This window comes from Callithrix jacchus, chromosome 2 (assembly GCF_049354715.1).
Source record: "Callithrix jacchus isolate 240 chromosome 2, calJac240_pri, whole genome shotgun sequence".
Lineage (NCBI taxonomy): Eukaryota > Metazoa > Chordata > Mammalia > Primates > Cebidae > Callithrix > Callithrix jacchus.
Window position 1 is genome coordinate 18,522,640 of NC_133503.1, and position 20,376 is coordinate 18,543,015.

The window sequence follows — 20,376 nt, forward strand, 5'->3', positions numbered from 1 at the left end:
TATATCTCACTTTTCACACATTTTTACCTGGTGCCAATGAAAAGTTAAAAATATACATACAAAGGAACAAAATGCAAGCCAGTTAATTATAATATTTATGAGCAGCTTTCAATATACTTTTTGGTCAGGGTAGAAACTGAAATTACTGAAAAAAATTTACATATTCCAATTATCTAAAGCCATGGTATTGCATTAGTATGGTAGTTTGCAAATTTACTGTATTCGCTTTATTTTCTGCTGGCCCTTACAGAGTAGGCAGGTAGGCAAGTACTAGGTAAGGATGTTTTATAACTTTGTCACGTTTACCACAATTTTTGTGGAATAATTTTTTCCCCTCTTCTAACAGAGGAAGGCCAACTTCCTTGTTTCTGATGCAGAATTTCACCCTTTGGCTCATTATTATCCTGGTAGTTACATTACAGTTGAGTATAAAATTGTATTTGCTAAACAGGATAAATGACTCCACTTGTAAAGTTTGGAATCATTAAAATAGTAACAATGTATTTGATAATACAATTTCCATTCTTTATTATCACTATTGGAAAAAATCTTATTAAATCATCCTTATTTCTACTGTAATTCCTGATGCAGACAGTCCTTTCACTCATAGTACAGCATGCATTGGGTTTTGTGAACCCCACACCTAATCCATGTGCATAATTCGTCATGGCATCACAAAGGCCCCACTCATCCTAAATCTGTCATAGACTAAGTTCTGGAGAGCAAGATTCAATTCCTCAAATTAAGGAGCTAAAGGCAGGATGACAGCACATCATGGCCACTTAGGACCAATTAGATAGGCACGTGAGAGCCTACTCAGTTAATTCCCACAGAAGCCTGCACCCAGAGTTTCCTGTAAAGATTCACCCAGGAAATTCTACTGGGCCTAAGACAATTGTAGCCATCCAGGGCCATGTGAGGCAAATACTATCACTCCATCCCACATACATTTTTTTTTGAGATCGAGTTTCACTGGCATGATCTTGGCTCACTGCAACCTCCGCCTCCCGGGTTCAAGCAATTCTCCTGCCTCAGCCTCCTGAGTGGCTGGGATTCTAGGTGCGTGCCACCATGCCCAGCTAATTTTGTATTTTTTGTAGAGATGGGATTTCACCATATTGGCCAGGCTGGTCTCAAACTCCTGACCTCAGGTGATCCGACTGCCTTAGTCTCCCAAATTCCTGGGATTACAGGTATGAGCTACCATGCCCAGCCCCACATACTTTTCAAACCACTTGCAGGGGGAAATTATTCCTTTAAGATAATTTTTTAAAAGATGAAATCCACTACTATACAAACGAATCAATCAATATAGCTCACTCTTATATGATATGATCATAATATTTTGAAATTTACCATGCGCCATGACTAGTTTCAACCCTATTTTCTCAACCACATGACAATTTCATTTCCTACCATGAAGCTTCATGCTGCAAACACTTGATGACAAGCCTTCTGATATGGATATCTGAATCTAGTTTAATTCAGACTTCTTGCTTTGGGTGATTTTCCCTTTTTTAGCAATTAACTCTTGCTGGTAGAATTTAAAGGCCAAACATGTAAAGCTAATTTTGCTTAAACTAATGTCCCCTCAAATAAAATATAGAAATACCCATGATTTTTGTGCATTCTCTTCAAAAATCAGACTTTTAGTTAAATTAGGTGGAAAAAATGATCAACTGATTATACTTAAATACTGCTAACTTTGGTACAACTTAATATGTAGAATTTCTCAAGGATTTTCTTGTTATATTAAAAGAATATAGTCTGTCCCTAATTTAGTCCTAATTTAGGTTCATGGATACAATTCATTTAAATTCAAAGATTTTTTTGTTGTTAGGAACAATATGCGTTGACTGTGTATAAAAAGCAAATACGTTCTTTAAATTCCCAAAACAAATAAGATCTGGCATTCAGAAGTATCAGTTAGAGTCACATTTTTCTGCATATCATTTCAAAGAAAACAACAGCCCTAAAGCTCTCCAAACTATTGGCATTGGATCAATATTAAATCATAACTACTATGCTAGAGAGATAAAATTTATTGCAGTGGTTATTAATTAAAGCAAGATTTTATTGCTTTCAGAATTACCATTTGGGATTTCAAAACTCACTTGCTATGCTCAAATGAATGAATGGGCTTGTCTTGTTTTCTCCGTTCTTCTCATTCACAGCCTGCACGTAGTATGCCCCAGTGTCACTAGGTGTCGTGGCAAGGATCACCAGCTGATTCTCCAATGTGATGGCTCTGTTTCAGAAAAGAGAAGGACAGTGTCAAAGCTATTCCAGGGAACTTACTTGTAAGACAAAATTAATTAGGCCAACTCTAAAGAAATGACTAGAGTTTAAAAGAAGAGCTGGAAGGGCAAAAACAATACACAGGCTGACTTTAAGACCACAACAATGGCAGAGAGAGCCTCTTCTGATGCAGCTGGCACACTGCGGCCCCAGTGTCTCAGCCTACTGGTGCTCCACTCATCCTGATTCTCATTCATCCTGATTCCAGCACTTGACTGTGAAGAAGACAATGTTCTGGAACACATACATCCAGACTTTATTAAAACTCAGAGGTTCCTCTGAGTATGCATAACATGATCAGCTACAAGAAATCCCTTCAATTAGAAGGCTGGACCACAACAACCCTGACCCAGGGCAAGTGAATTTATTGTGGTTTTCTCTACCTTAGGGGAGCTTCATCAGAGCCTTTGTGTATGGATGTCTGTGCTTGTGCATAGAAGGTAAGTTGTCAATGGGCATGGTGCTGCCCCCCTTCAACTTAAATTCTCCTATAATTATCAACTCCAGGCCACGTGGTTTTCACATATACTATCTCCGCATGTCTTAGAAGTGCAAAGGACAAGTAAATGGTCTCCTTGACCGTGACCAAGACCTTCTCATTCATCCTGATTCTAGTGGGAAAGGACACTCTGAGACTCGTTTAAAGCACCCGCCCTTTCTCTGAGCCACTGAGGCTCAGAGAAGTTAAGTCGCTTGTCCCAGCTAACACAGCAACTTAACACCAGAGGAGGACTAGGTCTTCTCACATGCAGATTAATACTCATCTAATCATACCATAGAAAGACTCTCATTATACTATTTTTTTTAAAAGAATAAAAACATTAAAGATCCAACTTCCATGCATCCAAAGAACTTTCATTTGAAATGGATGTCTTATGGTATCCTTCACTTTTGCTATAATTCTGTATTCTTTTTGCCGGTTACAGAGGTGAATGAGGGAGGTAAAATTTGTTTAAAAAAATATTAATGTGAGTAAACTATTCCTTGGCTAGTAAATTTGGCACAGAAGGTAAGATGCATTCTGAGCACCAAAATATCATTTAGTCTAAGCTCTTATTTCAAAAACATGAGAAACATCTTGGGACTCTAGAGTGAGTTTTGTTACCCACCACAGTTGTGTTACTCTATAGGGAATCATTACAGCACTCTCAAGATTCAGATAATCTAACATCTTTATTCTGGTAACATTAGAAGCAAGCAAAATGAGTAACTTCTCATGAGGAATTTTAGCATTATAATAATCCTTTTTCTTCCTGCTACCTTTTGCAGAGCTTTTTCAAAAACTCTTGATTTTTATACATTATATAAAATTATCTTAAGCAGTTATTGCTTATTCAGGGTTCCCATAGGATATATTACTGTTTGAGGTCTCTATGACTAACTTACTTCATGTCTCATTTATGAAAATTTCCCTATTAGGAAGTTTTCAATTTTTAGTCCCATAAAAATATTTCAAAAGAGTTTTATTATAATTATTTATGACTCCTTTATAGATGCTTTTATAGAACCATGGAAACTGTTCCATTTTATTTTAGTATATGTTACACTGGCAGCTAAAATTAAATATGAATATTTACTACACATGAAGTTACACATTTAATAGTACAATTTAAAAACTGAATATATAACTTTTTCTTTAACATCTGATTTTTATCATAGTAATTTCAAATATGCTTATTATTTCTCAGAATTATCCTTGTAAAATGTCCATGAATTCTCTGTATTATTTATGGCATTATTTCAAGAGTATTAAAAATAAAAAAGTACATAAAGATAAAAATATTAAAGTTTCCAACTATCTTTAAGCTTTTTTCTTTTAGTTTTTAATTTCTATACAGGTGTATGTCAAAATTCATGAAGAAAAACTGCTACTGCCAAAATGATACCATGAAAATGCTAAATCTCTGGAGAACATGAAGATTAATTTCCCAGAAAGCAAGTCTGTATTCCTATCCAAATCTTTCTGAACAGAGCATTTCTATAAGAGAATGACTTTTCAAATGAATGTAAAACATCTAAAGCCATTCATCTTAATTTTGAATACTGATAACTGCTGTAAACCTTAAGAAGAACACCATGTTTAAAAGCAGTAAAGCAGGCGACATGGGCCCATCCTGTCTTCTCTCTCAGTGGCCCTGATTTTATCATGGCAACCATGCCTTCCCCCTGTAATCCAGCCATGCAACAAGAGAGAGCATCAGGTGTGGGTCTTGATGATTTTGCCCCAGGTGTTCATGGTGGTGATTTTATGGCCATCAGAGGAAAGACTTTTGCATGAAGCTGATCTTGGTGATAGCAAAACAGACAGAATGGAAAGCATGTGGGTCTTTCATGACCTCACAGAGCCAATGAACCAACCCTCCTGCAGCCTTTCCTGTCTGCGGACTTCCTAGTTCATGAGGTCAGATACTTCCTGTTTCATCTTGATAAGTTGGGGCTGCCATCACTGGAAGTCAAAACATGCCGATACAGATTCACAACAGCACATGCAGTAACATCGTGTTTAGATTTTTTTAAGTATGTGTTCTCTGCAGTGCAAATAAGTCCTATATATCTGTTTCTACATATATGCGTGCAAATAAAATGTTAAAAGTGATTAGTCTGAATGGTACAATTACAAGCTATTTTTTTTTATTCTACATTTTAATAAAATATTTTCCAATTTGTCCACAATAAATATCACTTTTGCGATCAGAAGGTAACAAAAAGAACACAGGGGCATGCTAGGCATTATGGTAACAAAGTTGCATACTTTGCCCATAATAGGAATTACTTGGCTTTATTATAATATAACTCCAGATCACACATTTAAAACTTACATTGACTTCATAGAAAAATTATATTTGGCCTGAGAGGTTTTCCTTTAACTTGATTGAAACAAATGTATATATGGCTTTATATCAAATTACTTCCTTAGTTTTCCCCCATCTTTCTACATTTAAAAATGAAACCTTATAATTTTAACCTCTAATTCCATGGGATAGTAGTAAAGAGAAGAGGGAAAAAATAACTGAGTCCAATATGGGTGAGATGAGCTGCCGTGCCAGAGAAAAGACAGATGCATTCGTGAAGAACAGGAGAACCGGTCCTGAGGTACCAACTATAAGCAAGGGAAGGGTTTTCACAAGACACCAACCAATCTGTTGTCCTTCATTGCTGAGACTGATGAACAAAGTACCTGTGTGGTTCAGTAAAGGAAGATCATTTACAGTGGGCACTTGCTAGGTGCTTCTGGCCATTCTTCACTTGATTCTCCAACACTCTCCTGAGGAACTGGGCACAATCATAGTTCTCTATTTCAGAAAAGACGAAACCCATGGTAGAGAGGAACTAGCTGGGGGTCTCTGACCACTAGCATTAAGGTGAATACCTAGACCCACCTCTTGGGCATGGGGGAGGGAAGGTCACTTTGCTGGGTGTCAACTGGGAAGCTCCCTGCTATGCTTGCATGGCCAGGGGGTGTGGTTTTCCACATGTCACAGCAGATCAGATGCCTTCAGGGACATGACACTGACGTCGTAATCCTGGAAGCAAAGGTGCCTGAAGACCAGGAAGGAAGAGTAAGAGTATACATGCACCCTGATCACCATTGGAGCAGAACCAAATAACTGTTTTACTATTTAATCAGAACTACTGGAAGCCCCACTCCCTGCTCAGAGTGGAGGAGACAGTAACCTGAACCAGGACACACTGTTCATGTCCCATGAGCTCAGATTGGATGTACAGAAGCTACAAGAAGTAACAGGATGCACTTTAACAACTTTCCCTTAAGAGTATCTGTGGGCCCAAAGGGAGGAGTTCCAGGGGGTGTCCAGAAATATTTTCATGATGTGCTCCCAAAACTTGCAATGTAACCCATCCATTGGCTTCCATGAAAATATAAATGGTCTTTGGTTATCAGTAAGTATTTTGTTCTTTAACATGTACCACAAACTAGGGTGGTAATAAACACATCGATTTATACATTGTGATGAAAATTCAGTCAAATATTTAGTAAAATAAAAACTTGGCCCATAAAACATAAAATAATAATTTGAGTCTATAGTTTTATCACTACAAATGTTAAAGTAACATTTGACTAGTTTCAATTGACATTCAAGTACATTAACAAAAGGTCAGTGTGCAGGAAGATGCAGAATACTAGTTTGTAAAACCTTAAAAAAACAAAAATACTTAAAACATTCTCCTTTTTAATTATGCAATTTTTAAAAGAGTTGGTTCTAAGGCTTAGTGTTCTGAATATAATCTGGATCTCATGCCTCACAGTTTAAGCAAGTTCAAGGCAGACAACTTCGAAACTGATGAACTTTCCTTAGCTGTATAATGACAAGAACTAAAATTGCTTTCAAGCAGCTTTGGCAATAATGAGTTCCTGAATGTTCAGTACATGTTAAGTTGCCAGAGTGACATGTTTATTCTATCAAGAGCAAACACTTGCTGCTGACCATTTGCTCTGGGTATAAGAAAAACATTTTAAAAGCAAGAGAAGAAAGAATTCGGGAAACCTGTTTCTCGTAATTTCAAACCCACAGGAACCAGTAGTTGAGTTGTATTCATTAACACAATGCATGAATCCCTGGCACAGACCAAGAAGTCCTGGGCAAATGGGACTGCAGCACAGCACAACTGCATATAAGCAGGCAGGCTCAGAGGAGAAAGACAGCCATTAAACTTGAGAATGGTGGCTCTTCGGTAAAGGATATACTTCTGCAGTAGGAGAAAGACCAAAAGGTGACCAGAGAGGGAAGATACTAGAGACCAGTCAAGCCTCCACCAGTTTCCTTACCATAATGGCCCAGGCCTTGCAAAACATTTCAAGATAGTCTTCACGGGGATCCTTTTCTATGAGAGTAATTCTTAATTTCAAAATGGTAAGTATGTGGAAAAATTCAAGTGAACTTATGTGAATTCACCTTCTATCCAACTCTTCTATATTGACTGTTTGTCAACTCTTAAATAAAGACCCAGGTGGTGGTAAGTTGCAGGGTGGATTTTCTAAAATGGTAACTCATTTAAAATCCTTTAGATTTGAAATACATTCAGATACACCTTTGTTTTCCCTGAACACAATGATTGTCCAGCATTTAATCACAGAGCCGAACAGTGTGTAGTCAATAAATGCATGTTAAATTAACGAAGAAAAAGAAGGGAATATCCAAGTATTCATATTTGCATTTTCACTCTGGCTATTCCTTTCTCAGCTTGCACATTAAGGTACTTAGAACCCAAGCAAAAACAGGAGTAACTTAACCATTTCCTAAATATCTTTGCAGTGCCTACTGTGTGTGTTAACACTGCCCAGGAAAGATGCACTGGAGAATATGATTTTTGAACACAAGGGGAAATGTTAGTGGCATGAGCTGTAAAGGTGTAAAGAGATAAATAATGGCAGCATGAAGTGCCAAATGTGTGAAGCCAGTCTGTTCATTTTACAGAGTTTTAGAGGAAAAGTAGATATGCCATACAGGCAGCAAAGTCACCACAAAACAAACAGGTCCAATCACATCTGTTTCCCTAGTGATAGCTTCTGAAAGTGTAAAAATCTGATGGGATATCAAATTAGCAAGACAGGGCCAGTTCTCTAGCCTACAAGGTATTAATAGCTCAGGAACAGAACAGCTGCTTCTGCAGGTGACGTGGGAGGAAACGCCATCCTTCCTGACCCATCTACCCAGGCTCCTTCCACTGGAGCTCCAGCCAAGGGCTTCTGCATGGCAGGGTGGCACATCCAACTCCCTCCTGGACTGCCAAGCTGGCCTGGGGCTTCCCTGACTGCTCCCAGTACCATGGCCAACAGCAGCAGCAGAGAGGAGCTTTGGTTGATGGTTAGAAAAGAGGCAAAGAGGCCACGTGCAGTGGCTCACACCTGTAATCCCAGCACTTTGGGAGGCAGAGGTGGGTGGATCATGAGGTCATGAGTTTGAGACCGACCTGGCCAACATGGTGAAACCCCATCTCTACTAAAGATATAAAAAATAGCTGGGTGTTGTGGTGCGTGCCTGTAATCCCAGCTACTCAGGAGGCTGAGACAGGAATCACTTGAATCCAGGAGGTGGAGGTTGCAGTGAGCCAAGATCATGGCATTGCACTCCAGCCTGGGTGACAGGTTGAGACTCTGTCTTAAAAAAGAAAAAAAAAGAAAAGAGGCAGAGAGGGACACCTGCCTGGGTGCACATTGTCGGTCTCTGAATTAAAGCCCAAAGAAGACATGAGCTCAGGGCACTTGCATCTTCTCCTGACCCAGCTCCCTGAGCTACCTGGAACCAGAAGTAGCGTAGAACCTCCCTTAAAATTAAAATCTAAGGTGATCTGCAGAGAAGACACCTATTTTTCTACCAGAACAAGATGATCACAGTTGACAGGAAGCAACACCATCAATAACACCATGATATTGTGTGTTAATACAGAGAGGCCCTCAATGGGATCAGGCAACTGTGACCTGGATGGGGCAATAGAACTGGAACTGCATCTGGGCCTGATTTTGTTCCTGAGGGCTCATCACTTGGCTTTCTTATCTGTAAAATGGGGATAACAATTCCTTTTGTTAAAGGATATTGACAAAGTGCAAATTGGGTAATGAGGTGAATGAGGCTGGCTCAGCAGCTACAAATTCCTTGTTTGCTAAGTCTAAATCTGGTTCATCAGGGTGTAGAATGTGACTGGCAAGTAAGAAAACAGTGAATGTCAACTGTCCTCTTCCAGGGGCTAAATATCAAATACTTCCTAGAGTTTAAGTTAACAGACTTCTGTACAAACACAGCTAGGTCACTGAATTATCAGATTAGAGTCATAAAACAACCAGAACTGTCTGCTACCTAAAACAAAGCCCATCTGCTCAAGAGCCTTCATGTAATGACTTAGCAAAGAGGCCTAGAAATAACTTATCTTCAGACACTTCCACCCAGATGACACAAATATTAAAACCCACTTTACAAGACTTTAATGCTGGAAAATCCTGGCCTTTTCTCAACATGTGTTTAAGTGTCATAAATAAAATTGATTCTTTTCCTTTAGGAAAGATGCTGTCTAGTAGGAGGGACAGAAAAGAAATGAAGAGATTACAGGGTAACCGTTGATGTAACTGGCGAAGGATTTATTTCATCAGGGACTTTTGCCCAGAAGAAATATATTTCTTATTTATGGCAGTGTTTCTTAAATTTCCTAGCTAATCTTCAAAAGTACTTTAGTCAATTTGTATTTATCCAGGGGCCTTTTTGTTGTTTTAACTAATTGTTTCAATGCTAGGCAAAAAATAAATGGCCATGCCAAATTTCTGGTGTGGTCATATGGAAAAGAACGGCATGAACGAGGAAAGTTTACACAGAGCCCAGGTTTAGGTAGACGCATTTCTAGTCAAGACTTTTTCTGCCAAAATAAGAATTCTAGAAAAAGAAAAAGAAACACGATGTAAACAAAGTGTGTGGAATACATGTTTTAAGGTCTTTAGATTCTTAAACAGTGGAACGTACCAAGAGTGTAAAATCCACTCAAACTAGAAACCATTAAGAGTGATGACAGAAAGGCATCTAAAAAGCAGATGAGGGCAACTAAAGCTGCTCCTGAAGAGGGGCTCCCCATGAGGAATCCTCCTCTCTCCAAGATACTCTGCAAACAGCAGACATTTCTGAAGTCAGCTCAGTTTATATAGTGACAGAATAAAATACAATAAATAATTCAGTCAGAAATTAAATAAATCTGGTCATGGCTAAGCAAGACACAGCAGATACAAGAACATCCCTGGGACAACTGTGCACAGCGGTTGGCATCCACACCTGTATCCTTTGCCTAGAAGCATTGACCGGGTCATTCCTATTTTGTGGGCTGAGCTGGGAAAGCCTGGGGCTGGTAATTCTCGCTTCCTGACAAGTCAAATGCTTTCTGTATCTCACTTTCTTCAGAACGAGGCACTCAGGAGTCTTTCTTCCCTCGTGCAGATAAAGGGGCACTGGGCAGAAGACTTGACCCTCGCCCCATGTGATGCTGCCCACAGAGGATTATGTCTACGTGGCTGGTCCAAGCATAAGCAGCAGCTGCTAGGAAGCAGAGGGCTCTACTTTAAAAGCAAATAATAGCAGAGAAATACTAGAAAATTGCAAGCAGAGGGAATTGCTTTTTGAAATGCTTTCCAGCCACCTTTCTAGTCTGTCACTGCATTTGTTCCTCTTTGAAGGAGCATAATTATTACCAAGGGGTTCCACTCTTGTGTTAAACTCTTTTCGACTGCCGAGTGACAAAGCTGTGCCCAGCAGAGACGGGAGCACCTGCAATGACTATAGCAGACTCACAGCACCTCGAGCACAGCTGATCTCAGGGCTGTGGTCTAGATTTGTGTACCCTCCAAAATCTCATGTTGAATCATAATCCCCAGTTTGGGAGGTGGGGCCAGGTGGCAGGTGACTGGATTAGAATCTTGGGGTGGATTTCTCATGAATGTTTAGCACCATCCCCTTGGTGCTGTCCTCATGACAGTGACTTCTTGTGAACTCTGGCTGTTTAAAAGTGTGTGGCACCTCTTCTTTCCCTCTGTCCCTCTTGCCCCTGTCCTCGCCATGTGATGCGCCTTCTCCCCCTTTGTCGTCCACCATGATTAGAAGCTTCCCGAGGCCTCCCTAGATGCAGATGCCACCATGCTTCCTATACAGCCTGCAGATCTATGCGCCAATTCAACCCCTTTTCTTTATAATTACCTGGTCTCAGGTATTCCCTTATAGCAATGCAAGAACAGCCTAATACCTCAGTGACGGTGGCTCCTCAGTGCATTACTCAAAACAGCTGGCATACACTTAAAACTCAGAAATCCTTAGCTGCTGTTATTATCTCCATTTTACAGACAGGAAACAGAGGCTACTAGTAAAATAATTTTGCCAAAGAAGGTGAAGGATCAAGACTATAACCCAGTCTTGATCCCCAAACTACAGGGATAGATGTTCATGCTCATGCACAAACTCCATCAACAATGAAGATGAAAATAAATCAATAAGAAAATCCAATTTTTAATGATTTTTCTTCTTTCTGAATGATACTACAAAAGGTATGGCATTTGTGTGTAAACAGAACGTCTGTTGGGCTCTCTGCTTTATCAGACAGCCCGCCAGTGCCATCACTCTCTGTGACTACGGACATTGCTCTGGCAAACAAATGCAGGAAAATGGTCAAATAGCCATCAGGTAGAAACTGATTTATCAACAAGGCTGGGAGCTTTTTAAAATCCTGGGCCCCTGAACTGGGCTTTCAGGAGGGTTTACTTCACATTTGGTTGATTGAAACACACATGTCTCTTCCCAGAGAAGGGCTGCCTCATTGTGCAAGTCAGGCTGGGATTCAGCCCTTGCATTATTTACACCCGTGTTGGGAATTATTCAGAAGGTGCCAGTAAGCAAATCCCACTGAACCATTAGCCACAGTACAGACACTGGCATCTTTTCAGCGTTCTGAGATTTTTCTGCAGAGAATTTCAGAGGGAGTGAACCTGCTGGCTTTGGACATACTTCCCTAGGGACGGAACCTCCATCTGCTCCTCACTCAGCCACGACCTGGAGTTGCTTGTCGCTACTCAGAAGGGGCACCATGCTCCCTGTCAACTCTTCTTCTCTACAAAGCTTCTGCTCTGCCCTCCTCGCTGTCACAATGAGGAAGGCACATTTCATGGGCCTGGAAATTGCTGTGTGCTCTGCACGCACCACCTCACCTAGCCCTCACAGTAATCCCACATGCATTCAAATTCCCTCACAGCAGGCAGGGGTTAACACCAAGGTTTGCATCCAGAGACACTGTATGCAGTGTCCCTTCTCTGACACTTCCTAGCTGGGTGACACACTGTGACAATGGGCCAGCTGCTTGACTGACAGCACTAATGCTCAGGTCTGATGGGGATAATAATTGCATCCATCCCTTAGTGTTGGTAGGAGAATTAAATGAGATATTAAAAGGCGATTGGCACATACAGCTGGCATACACTTAAAACTCAGAAATCCTTAGCTGCTGTTATTATCTCCATTTTACAGACAGGAAACAGAGGCTACTAGAGGTAAAATAATTTTGCCAAAGAAGGTGAAGGGTCAAGACTGTAACCCAGCCCTCCAGCCCATGCCCATCCAAATGTATTCTCTCATCAAGTCCCTTAACTGCTGTCTCTGTCACCTCCCTTGCCACAGACCCAGTTAGACACATGCTCAGGAGAGGAGTCTCTGCAAACCTTTGTCGTGATGCCTTGGTCACCTCTCTCTGTTTCTCTCCCTCTCTCTCTCTCTCTCTCTCTCTCTCTCTCTCTCTCTCTCTCTCTCTCTCTCTGCCTCTGTCTTTGTGTCTCTTTGCCTGTCTCTGTCTTCCCATTTCTCTTAAGTCTCACATCTGATTCCCCCACTGGCTAAGACAGGCCTGGCCTATGGTAGAAAGAATCATTAAACTCATGACCAAATGCAGGGGTGGACACTACGAACGTTTAAGCTTGAGGAAGCCCCTGGCATTACCATCTACCAGCAGTACAACTACATCACAGCATGCTGGGTCTCAACAGGGGAGCCTCCACACCACCAAGTTACATAAGTGGGCATTAAGCACTCCCCCTTCCTATCCTGATAGAACCCTCCTAGGCAGGCCTTCTTTGGTACTGTTCTGGAGGTTATCTTCTCCACTAGGCAGCCATCAGTCCAGCTAACAAGAGGCAGAGCTGAGGCTGGAGTTCCATCCATGAAGACTAAGGAAAACAGTTTCTTTTGGGGATAGGGTAGATTTCTTCTCAAGAGTATGAACTTTGGACTTTCCCAGGTAAGGTTTTATAAAGCCTTTGTTTTAAACATTAGGATGTGTCTAAAATGAGAAAATTAGATGGCAACTTCAGATTTGCCTGGGTGAAATATAAGCTATAAGTAATTCAAAATAGACCACATTTTGAGAAAGTCTAAGTATATTGAAAACATTATTAACCACAAGAATACACATGTAAGATACAGGCAGGAAGTAAATTTAGGTACTATCACTCTTAGTTCCCAGACAAGCCCACACAAAAATAAAAACAGGAAAAAATGGATAAAAATAGAAAAAAAGGGCAGCAGCTACTCCTCCCAACTGTGTCCATTACTCGCCATGGTTAAGGATTGTGCAGTTCATTTCCATGACAAACACAACACAGTAACATAAAATGTAACTGCTCCATTCATCTTCTTGGAGAACTGCAATGTGGCTTGTTAGGTTGTGATGTGTTTGCTCTTAGTCCTCGGCCACATTTTTCCACAGGCGTTTTAGGTTTGCCACAAGCGTATGTAATGGGGCATTCTGGTCCAAAATGATTCAAACAGGCGCAAAGTTCTGTGCAGGACCAAGGCTGCAGAAAATTCTTTGCCAGGGTCTACACAGATAATGCGGTCTCTGCTGGGTGGAGAAGGCAGGGAAAGGTGAACATCAGAGAGCTCCAGGCCCAATTCTTTACCTATCTATTGGGGCACGTGAGCCTTCTCGTGGTGGGCAGAATAGTGGCCCCCAAAGACATCCATGTCCTAATGTGGACATCCACATCCTAGAGAAATGTTACCTCACGTGGCAAAGGGACTTTGCAGATATGGTAAAATTAAGGATCTTAACATGGGAAGATTGTCTTGGATTATTTGGGTTGGTCCATGTGAGATAAGGTCCTAGGAGTGAGAGAGGAATCAGAAGAGTCAGAGGCAGAGGGAAGGGTTATGCTGCTGGCTTTGAAGATGGAGGGAGGGCTACAAGCCAAGTGCCAAGCATTTGTAGTCTTTCCTTGTCTTTGACCTTAGGGCCTTAGCATGCAGTTTGTGGTAGCAATAGAGATCTACAGAAGGAGGAGGGCCTTGAAAATTCACACTGAAAAGAGAAGCACAAAAACTAGAATATCTCCATAAAAGAAGAAGGGGGACAAAGAAGCCAGGCCAGCTACAAGGAGGTGACTTGGAAGGAGAAAAAGGGTTTAAAGAGAAGTTTTTTCATTCCCATTGGTTGGGCCATCCTTTGACAGACCACTGATGATCTGAATTGCTTTGACAGTATTTCTTCTTTGGATGATGTCTTTCTTGTTTTGGCTTTGCCAACAAGCAAAGACTAGCACTAGATGCGTTTATTCATGTGTTCACTAACTCACTCACTCTTCTGAGAAACAATTATTGAGCACTTACTGGGGGATTTACTAATAGATAAGAGAATATCAGGGGTCTATAATTCTACAGTCTATAGTCTCCACAGGGGAACTGCTATGATCTCTAAATACCATTTGCCACAGAAAGACACCAGTGCTTTTGAGAGAAATGGTTAATTATGGGTCAGGGCAGAAGATGTACAAGAGGAGCCCAGAACATCTTACACCATACAGCAAGAAAGCAAATACTATGTCATGTCACAAGAACTCAAGAGTCAACCTGAAGAGGCTCCTGCTACCCCAAAAGGGGACAATTTGAGCATCAATACAAAGGCATTCAAGTAAAAAAGGAAAAAATGAACTGTCTCTATCTGCAAATGACGTGATCTAAGCAGGAAATATGAAGAAATCTACAAAGCAAAAATGACAACAACACTCACTGAACTAGTAAGTAAGTTCAGCAAGGGTTACAGAAATCAAGATACACATACAAAAAACAATCGTATCTTTTAGTAGCATAAAATAAGGGAGGCCAAGGAGGCAAGAAGAGAAGGAACCAGAGAGACAGAGAAGATATGAGCTGGGAGCAGCCACAGCATCTGGAATTTAATGAATGAATAAAAATTGTATATACTTAATGGTGTACAACATGATATATGAGTACCTTGTGAAATGGTGAAATAAAGCTAATTAACTCACACATTACTTCGTGTATTCTTTTTGTGGTAAGAACATTTAAAATCTACTCTCTTATTAATTTTCAAGTATATTCTATATTATTAATAGTCAACATGTCATGAAGTAGGTTTCTTGAACTTATTCCTTCTAACTAAAATTTTGTGTCCTTTAACCAATATCTCATTTCTATATATTATGTGTATAATATATATATATATAAGTTTTGTGTCCTTTGACCAATATCTCATTTCTATATATTATGTGTATAACATATATATATATATAAGTTTTGTGTCCTTTAACCAATATCTCATTTCTATATATTATGTGTATAATATATATATATATATAAGTTTTGTGTCCTTTAACCAGTATCTCATTTCTATATAGTATGTGTATAATATAAATATATATATAAGTTTTGTGTCCTTTAACCAATATCTCATTTCTATATATTATGTGTATAATATATATATATATATGTTTTGTGTCCTTTGACCAATATCTCATTTCTATATAATTATATATTTCTATATAATAGCAATGAACATGTGAAAACCAAAATTAAAATATAGTCTCATTGACAATCACTCAACAGAAATAGGTGAACATCTAGCAAATATGTGCAGAACTTGTATGCTAAAAACTACAAAAATACTAAAGAAAGAAATCAAAGTTCTACACAAATGGAGAGAGAGAGAAAGAGTTCATGGATTAGAAAATACAACAAAGTAAAGATACTGGTTTTCCCCAAACAGGTCTATATGCTTAATGTGATTCCTATCAAAGTTCAGCAAGATTTTTTCTATAGATATAGAAAATATTATCCTAAAATTAATATGTAAAGGTAAAAGAATTAGAAGAGCAAAAACAATTTTGAAAAGAAAAATCGGGGGAATAAGTCTCCCAGATATACAGCTATATCCAGACAGTGTGGTATTAGCAAAAGACAAGACAAATAGGTCAATGAGGCAAAATAGAGAACTCAGAAAGAGACCCATAATGGTATGGCCAATGAATTTTTTACAAAGGGCAAAAACCAGTCAGTGAAGGAAGGAAAGTCTTTTAAACAATAAAGCAACTGGAGATTCATAAGAAAAAAGAAAACTGACCTCAGCCAAACTCTCACAGAACTGATGCAAAAATAAACTCATAATAGATCATATATACACATTTATAAAACTGTAAAATTTTTACGGGAAAATATGAGAGAAATTGCAGTTTTATATATGATCCCAAAAACATAATTCATGAATTTAAAAATTCAGTCAATCGGACTTCATCAACATTAAAATGTTTTGTTCTGTGAAAGACTCTATTAAGAGGAAAATACCAGTGGCAAACTGAAAGAAAATATTTGCAAAACACAAATTTGATAAAAGATACATGTTAGAATATATAAAGAACTTTTAAAAGTCAACAATTAAAAAAAAATCCAATTAGAAAATGGGCAAAGCAGGTCAGGTGCGGTGGGTCATGCCTGTAATCCCAGCACTTTGGGAGGCTGAGGCAGGTGGATCACTTGAGATCAGGAGTTTGAGACCAGCCTGGCCCACATGATGAAACCCCATCTCTACCAAAAATACAAAAATTAGTCAGGTGTGGTGGTGTGTGCTTGTAGTCCCAGCTACTTGGGAGGCTGAGGTGGGACGATTGCTTGAACCTGGGAGATGGAGGTTGTAGTGAGCCAAGATCATACAATTTTACTCCAGACTAGGTGATAGAGTAAGACTATGTCTCAAAAAAAAAAAAAAAAGAAAGAAAGAAAAGAAAAGAAAAAGAAAGAAAGAAGAAAGAAAATGGGCAAAGAACAAGAAGAAGCATCTGACTAAAGAGAAAATGTAAATGGCAAATAAGCACATAGCCATTAGGGAAATGCAGATTAAAACCACGATGACACATCTCTCCACACTATTAAATTGGCTAACATAAAAAAAAACAGTAATGCAGAGAAACTGGATCTCTTATACATTGCTGGAGGGAATGAAAAATGGTATAGTCACAGAAGAAAATACTTTGGTAGTTTTCCAAAAAGCTAAACATACACTTACCATTTGACACAGTGATTTTACTCCTGAACATTCATCCCAGAGAAATGAAAATTTACATCCATGCCAAAGCCTGTGTAGAAATGTTCATAGCAGCTTTATTTGTAATAACCAAAACCTTGGGAAAAAATACACAAAAACAAATGTTCCTCAATGTGAAGAGTTAAACTACTACCTCCACTGTGTAGAATCCTGCATCACAGTAAAAAGGAACAAGCCATTTATACATGCAACTTGGATGGGTCTCAAGAAGATTACACTAAGTGGGAGGAAAAAGCCAATTTCAAAAGATCACCTAATGTAGAGTTCCACTTACATAACATTCTCAAGGTGAGAAAATTGTAGAGACATAAAACAGATTAGTGGTTGCCAGGTTGGGAAGCTGCTGGGAAAGAAGGTCTGACCATTACAGGGCAGCACAAAGGGGATGGATGTCCGTGCAGATAGAATAACTCTGTATCTTTTGTTTTGGATGCAGGGTCTCATTCTGTTCCCCAGGTTGGACTGTAGCAGCGTGATCACAGTTCACTTCAGTATTGACCTCTAGAGCCTTCTGGGCTCAAGTGATCCTCCCATCTCAGCCTGCTGAGTAGCTGGGACTACAGGTATGTGCCACCATGCCTGGTTAATTTTTAACTTTTTTTTTTTTTTTTTTTTTTTAGAAAGAAGGTCTTGCTATGTTGCCCAGGCTGGTCTTGAACTTCCAGGCTCAAGTGATCCTCCTGCCTTGGCCTCTCAAAGTGCTGAGATTGAAGGCGTGAGACCAGCCCAGTTCTGTATCATGGTTGTAGCAGTAGTTACACGCATCTGCACATAGAGTAAAATGATACAGAACTACACATACACATTGTACGAGTGTCAATCTCCTGGTTTTGATATTGTACTATAGTGATGTAAAATATAAACATTGGGTGAATGGTACATGGGACCTCTCTGAATAGTTTTTGCAACCTTCTGTGAATGTATAATTATGTAAATTTCAGAATAAAAAGTTAAAAAGAAAAAAGAACAACTCTGCTAAAGAAAAGAAAAAAGAAATACCCCAAATTACTCTATCAGAGCAGAAAGACTAAACTAAAACTAACAAGCTATTTCATCCGCCAGGTTGTCAGCAGAGATTTCCGGCTGGAGTTTTCAGGGAGACACAAATGTTAGAGTTTGAATCACAAAACAGGGTGAAGCACATGAAGACAGAGGTAAGAAAACCCAGACAGAGAGCTCAAAGTGCCAAGGCCCTGTAATGGGACAGTCTGGGCGTGTTCCAAGGGCCAAAGGAGGCCAAGGAGGCAAGAAGAGAAGGAACCAGAGAGACAGAGAAGATATGAGCTGGGAGCAGCCATAGCATCTGGAATTCACAAGGCCTTGCTTAAGGTTCTTATCAATGAGAAGGACTCATCATAAATCCACCCCTCCCGGGCCCTCCTGCCTGTTTTCGTCAAACCTGATGATTCGGTTGTTCAACCTTTAGGGTTGAGGAGAGAGGACGATAGAGAGAGCACATTGACAATCTACAATGGACATAAATAAATTATATAAATGTAGCCATAGGAACTCCGAATGCACTATGCTCCAAAAAGAAGTGAAGACATATTAGAAAAGTTTTCATTCACCCAACCACAAGGAGAGGGGAAAAGGTTATGTTGACGAAATACTACATTCAGCTATTTTAAAAACCCAGTTATATGAAATAGTTAATTACACAGTAATGTCTTATAAATGAAATAGTGATGTGTCTTATTTAATCATTCACATCTATGTCTTCCCTTGCTCAAAAATTGTCAGGTTGGTCTGCCTAGTTTAAATGCACTTTGGAATATATTAGGAAAATAAAATGAATTTGCCAAAAGTTTCATTCCGTTGTGCAGACACCTGAGTTCAGGAAATTTCTGTTAGGGTGGGAAGGACAAAGGGGTCAGCATAGAAAGAAAGTTAAAGGGTGCTCAACCAGAGCCAAGAACTGTGACAAGGACAAGTCTCCTAGGGCAAGACAAAAACTGGGCCAGGCTGCTGGGATACCCAGGCTTCCAATGCACCACAGTTTCTACAGGTCAGTAAGATTTCTCAAAGGGTATAAAGGACTTTTCTCTTTTGATTCAGGGATTAGGTATGTGTGTATTTAGGAGTGATTTGGATGAAAAACTCTGAGTCATTTGGTATGTGATGGCAGAGAAAACAGTACTTGGTTTTAAAAAAATAAAATATATCCCAGCACTTTGGGAGGCCAAGGTGGGTAGATGATGAGGTCAAGAGATCAAGAACATCTTGGCCAACATGGTGAGACTCCTTCTCTACTAAAAGTACAAAAATTAGCCTGGCATGGTGGCAAGAACCCATAATCCCAGCTACTTGGGAGGCTGAGGCAGGAGAATACTTGAACCCAGGAGGCTGAGGTTGCAGTGAGCTGAGATCATGCCATTGCACTCCAGCCTGGGGACAGAGTGAAACTCATGTCTTAAAAAAAAAAAAAATTGGCCAAGCATGGTGGTTCATGCCTGTAGTCAAATAAATAAAATAAAATTTTAAAAAATGCCAAGTAGTATAGCTGAGCACACATCAATCCAGGTAGAAATGCTCACCAATGAATAATGGGAACTAAGATCCTTGCATCCATTATTCCAATGCCAGCTGGCTAAGAACTGAGAGAACAAAAGATTTTTAAAAATAAGGAAATGGAACTGTTGTGTTCCCTCATAATAATAGACACACAGGCTGGAAGCTTCCTAATACAGTATGCCGGGATATGAAATGCAAACCCTGCTCTGGTGAAACCTGCCCAACAGAAAGGCTGGGGACTGGGAGCTGAACCCACACCCCTGCTGCAATCTCACCTAAAACATTTATTGTTTAACATATGAAAAAATGCTCATCATCACTGGTCATTAGAGAAATGCAAATCAAAACTACATTGAGATACCATCTCACGCCAGTTAGAATGGCGATCATTAAAAAATCTGGAGACAACAGATGCTGGAGAGAATGTGGAGAAATAGGAACACTTTTACACTGTTGGAGGGAGTGTCAATTACTTCAACCATTGTGGAAGACAGTATGGCGATTCCTCAAGGACCTAGAAATAGAAATTCCATTTGACCCAGCAATCCCATTACTGGGTATGTATCCAAAGGACTATAAATCATTCTACTATAAGGACACATGCACACGAATGTTCATTGCAGCACTGTTTACAATAGCAAAGACCTGGAACCAACCCAAATGCCCATCGATGATAGACTGGACTGGGAAAATGTGGCACATATA

At 39.6% G+C, this 20,376-nt stretch overlaps 1 protein-coding gene across 1 annotated transcript in view; it reads right to left on the reverse strand.

Moving 5' to 3' along the window:
* SDK1 (sidekick cell adhesion molecule 1) overlaps positions 1-20,376 on the reverse strand; it is a 1,001,700-nt gene that overhangs the window by 429,779 nt on the left and 551,545 nt on the right. The window contains exon 5 of the mRNA XM_035283177.3: positions 2,115-2,248. Coding sequence (XP_035139068.2) covers positions 2,115-2,248 — 134 coding nt within the window. The remainder of the gene's footprint in view (positions 1-2,114; positions 2,249-20,376) is intronic.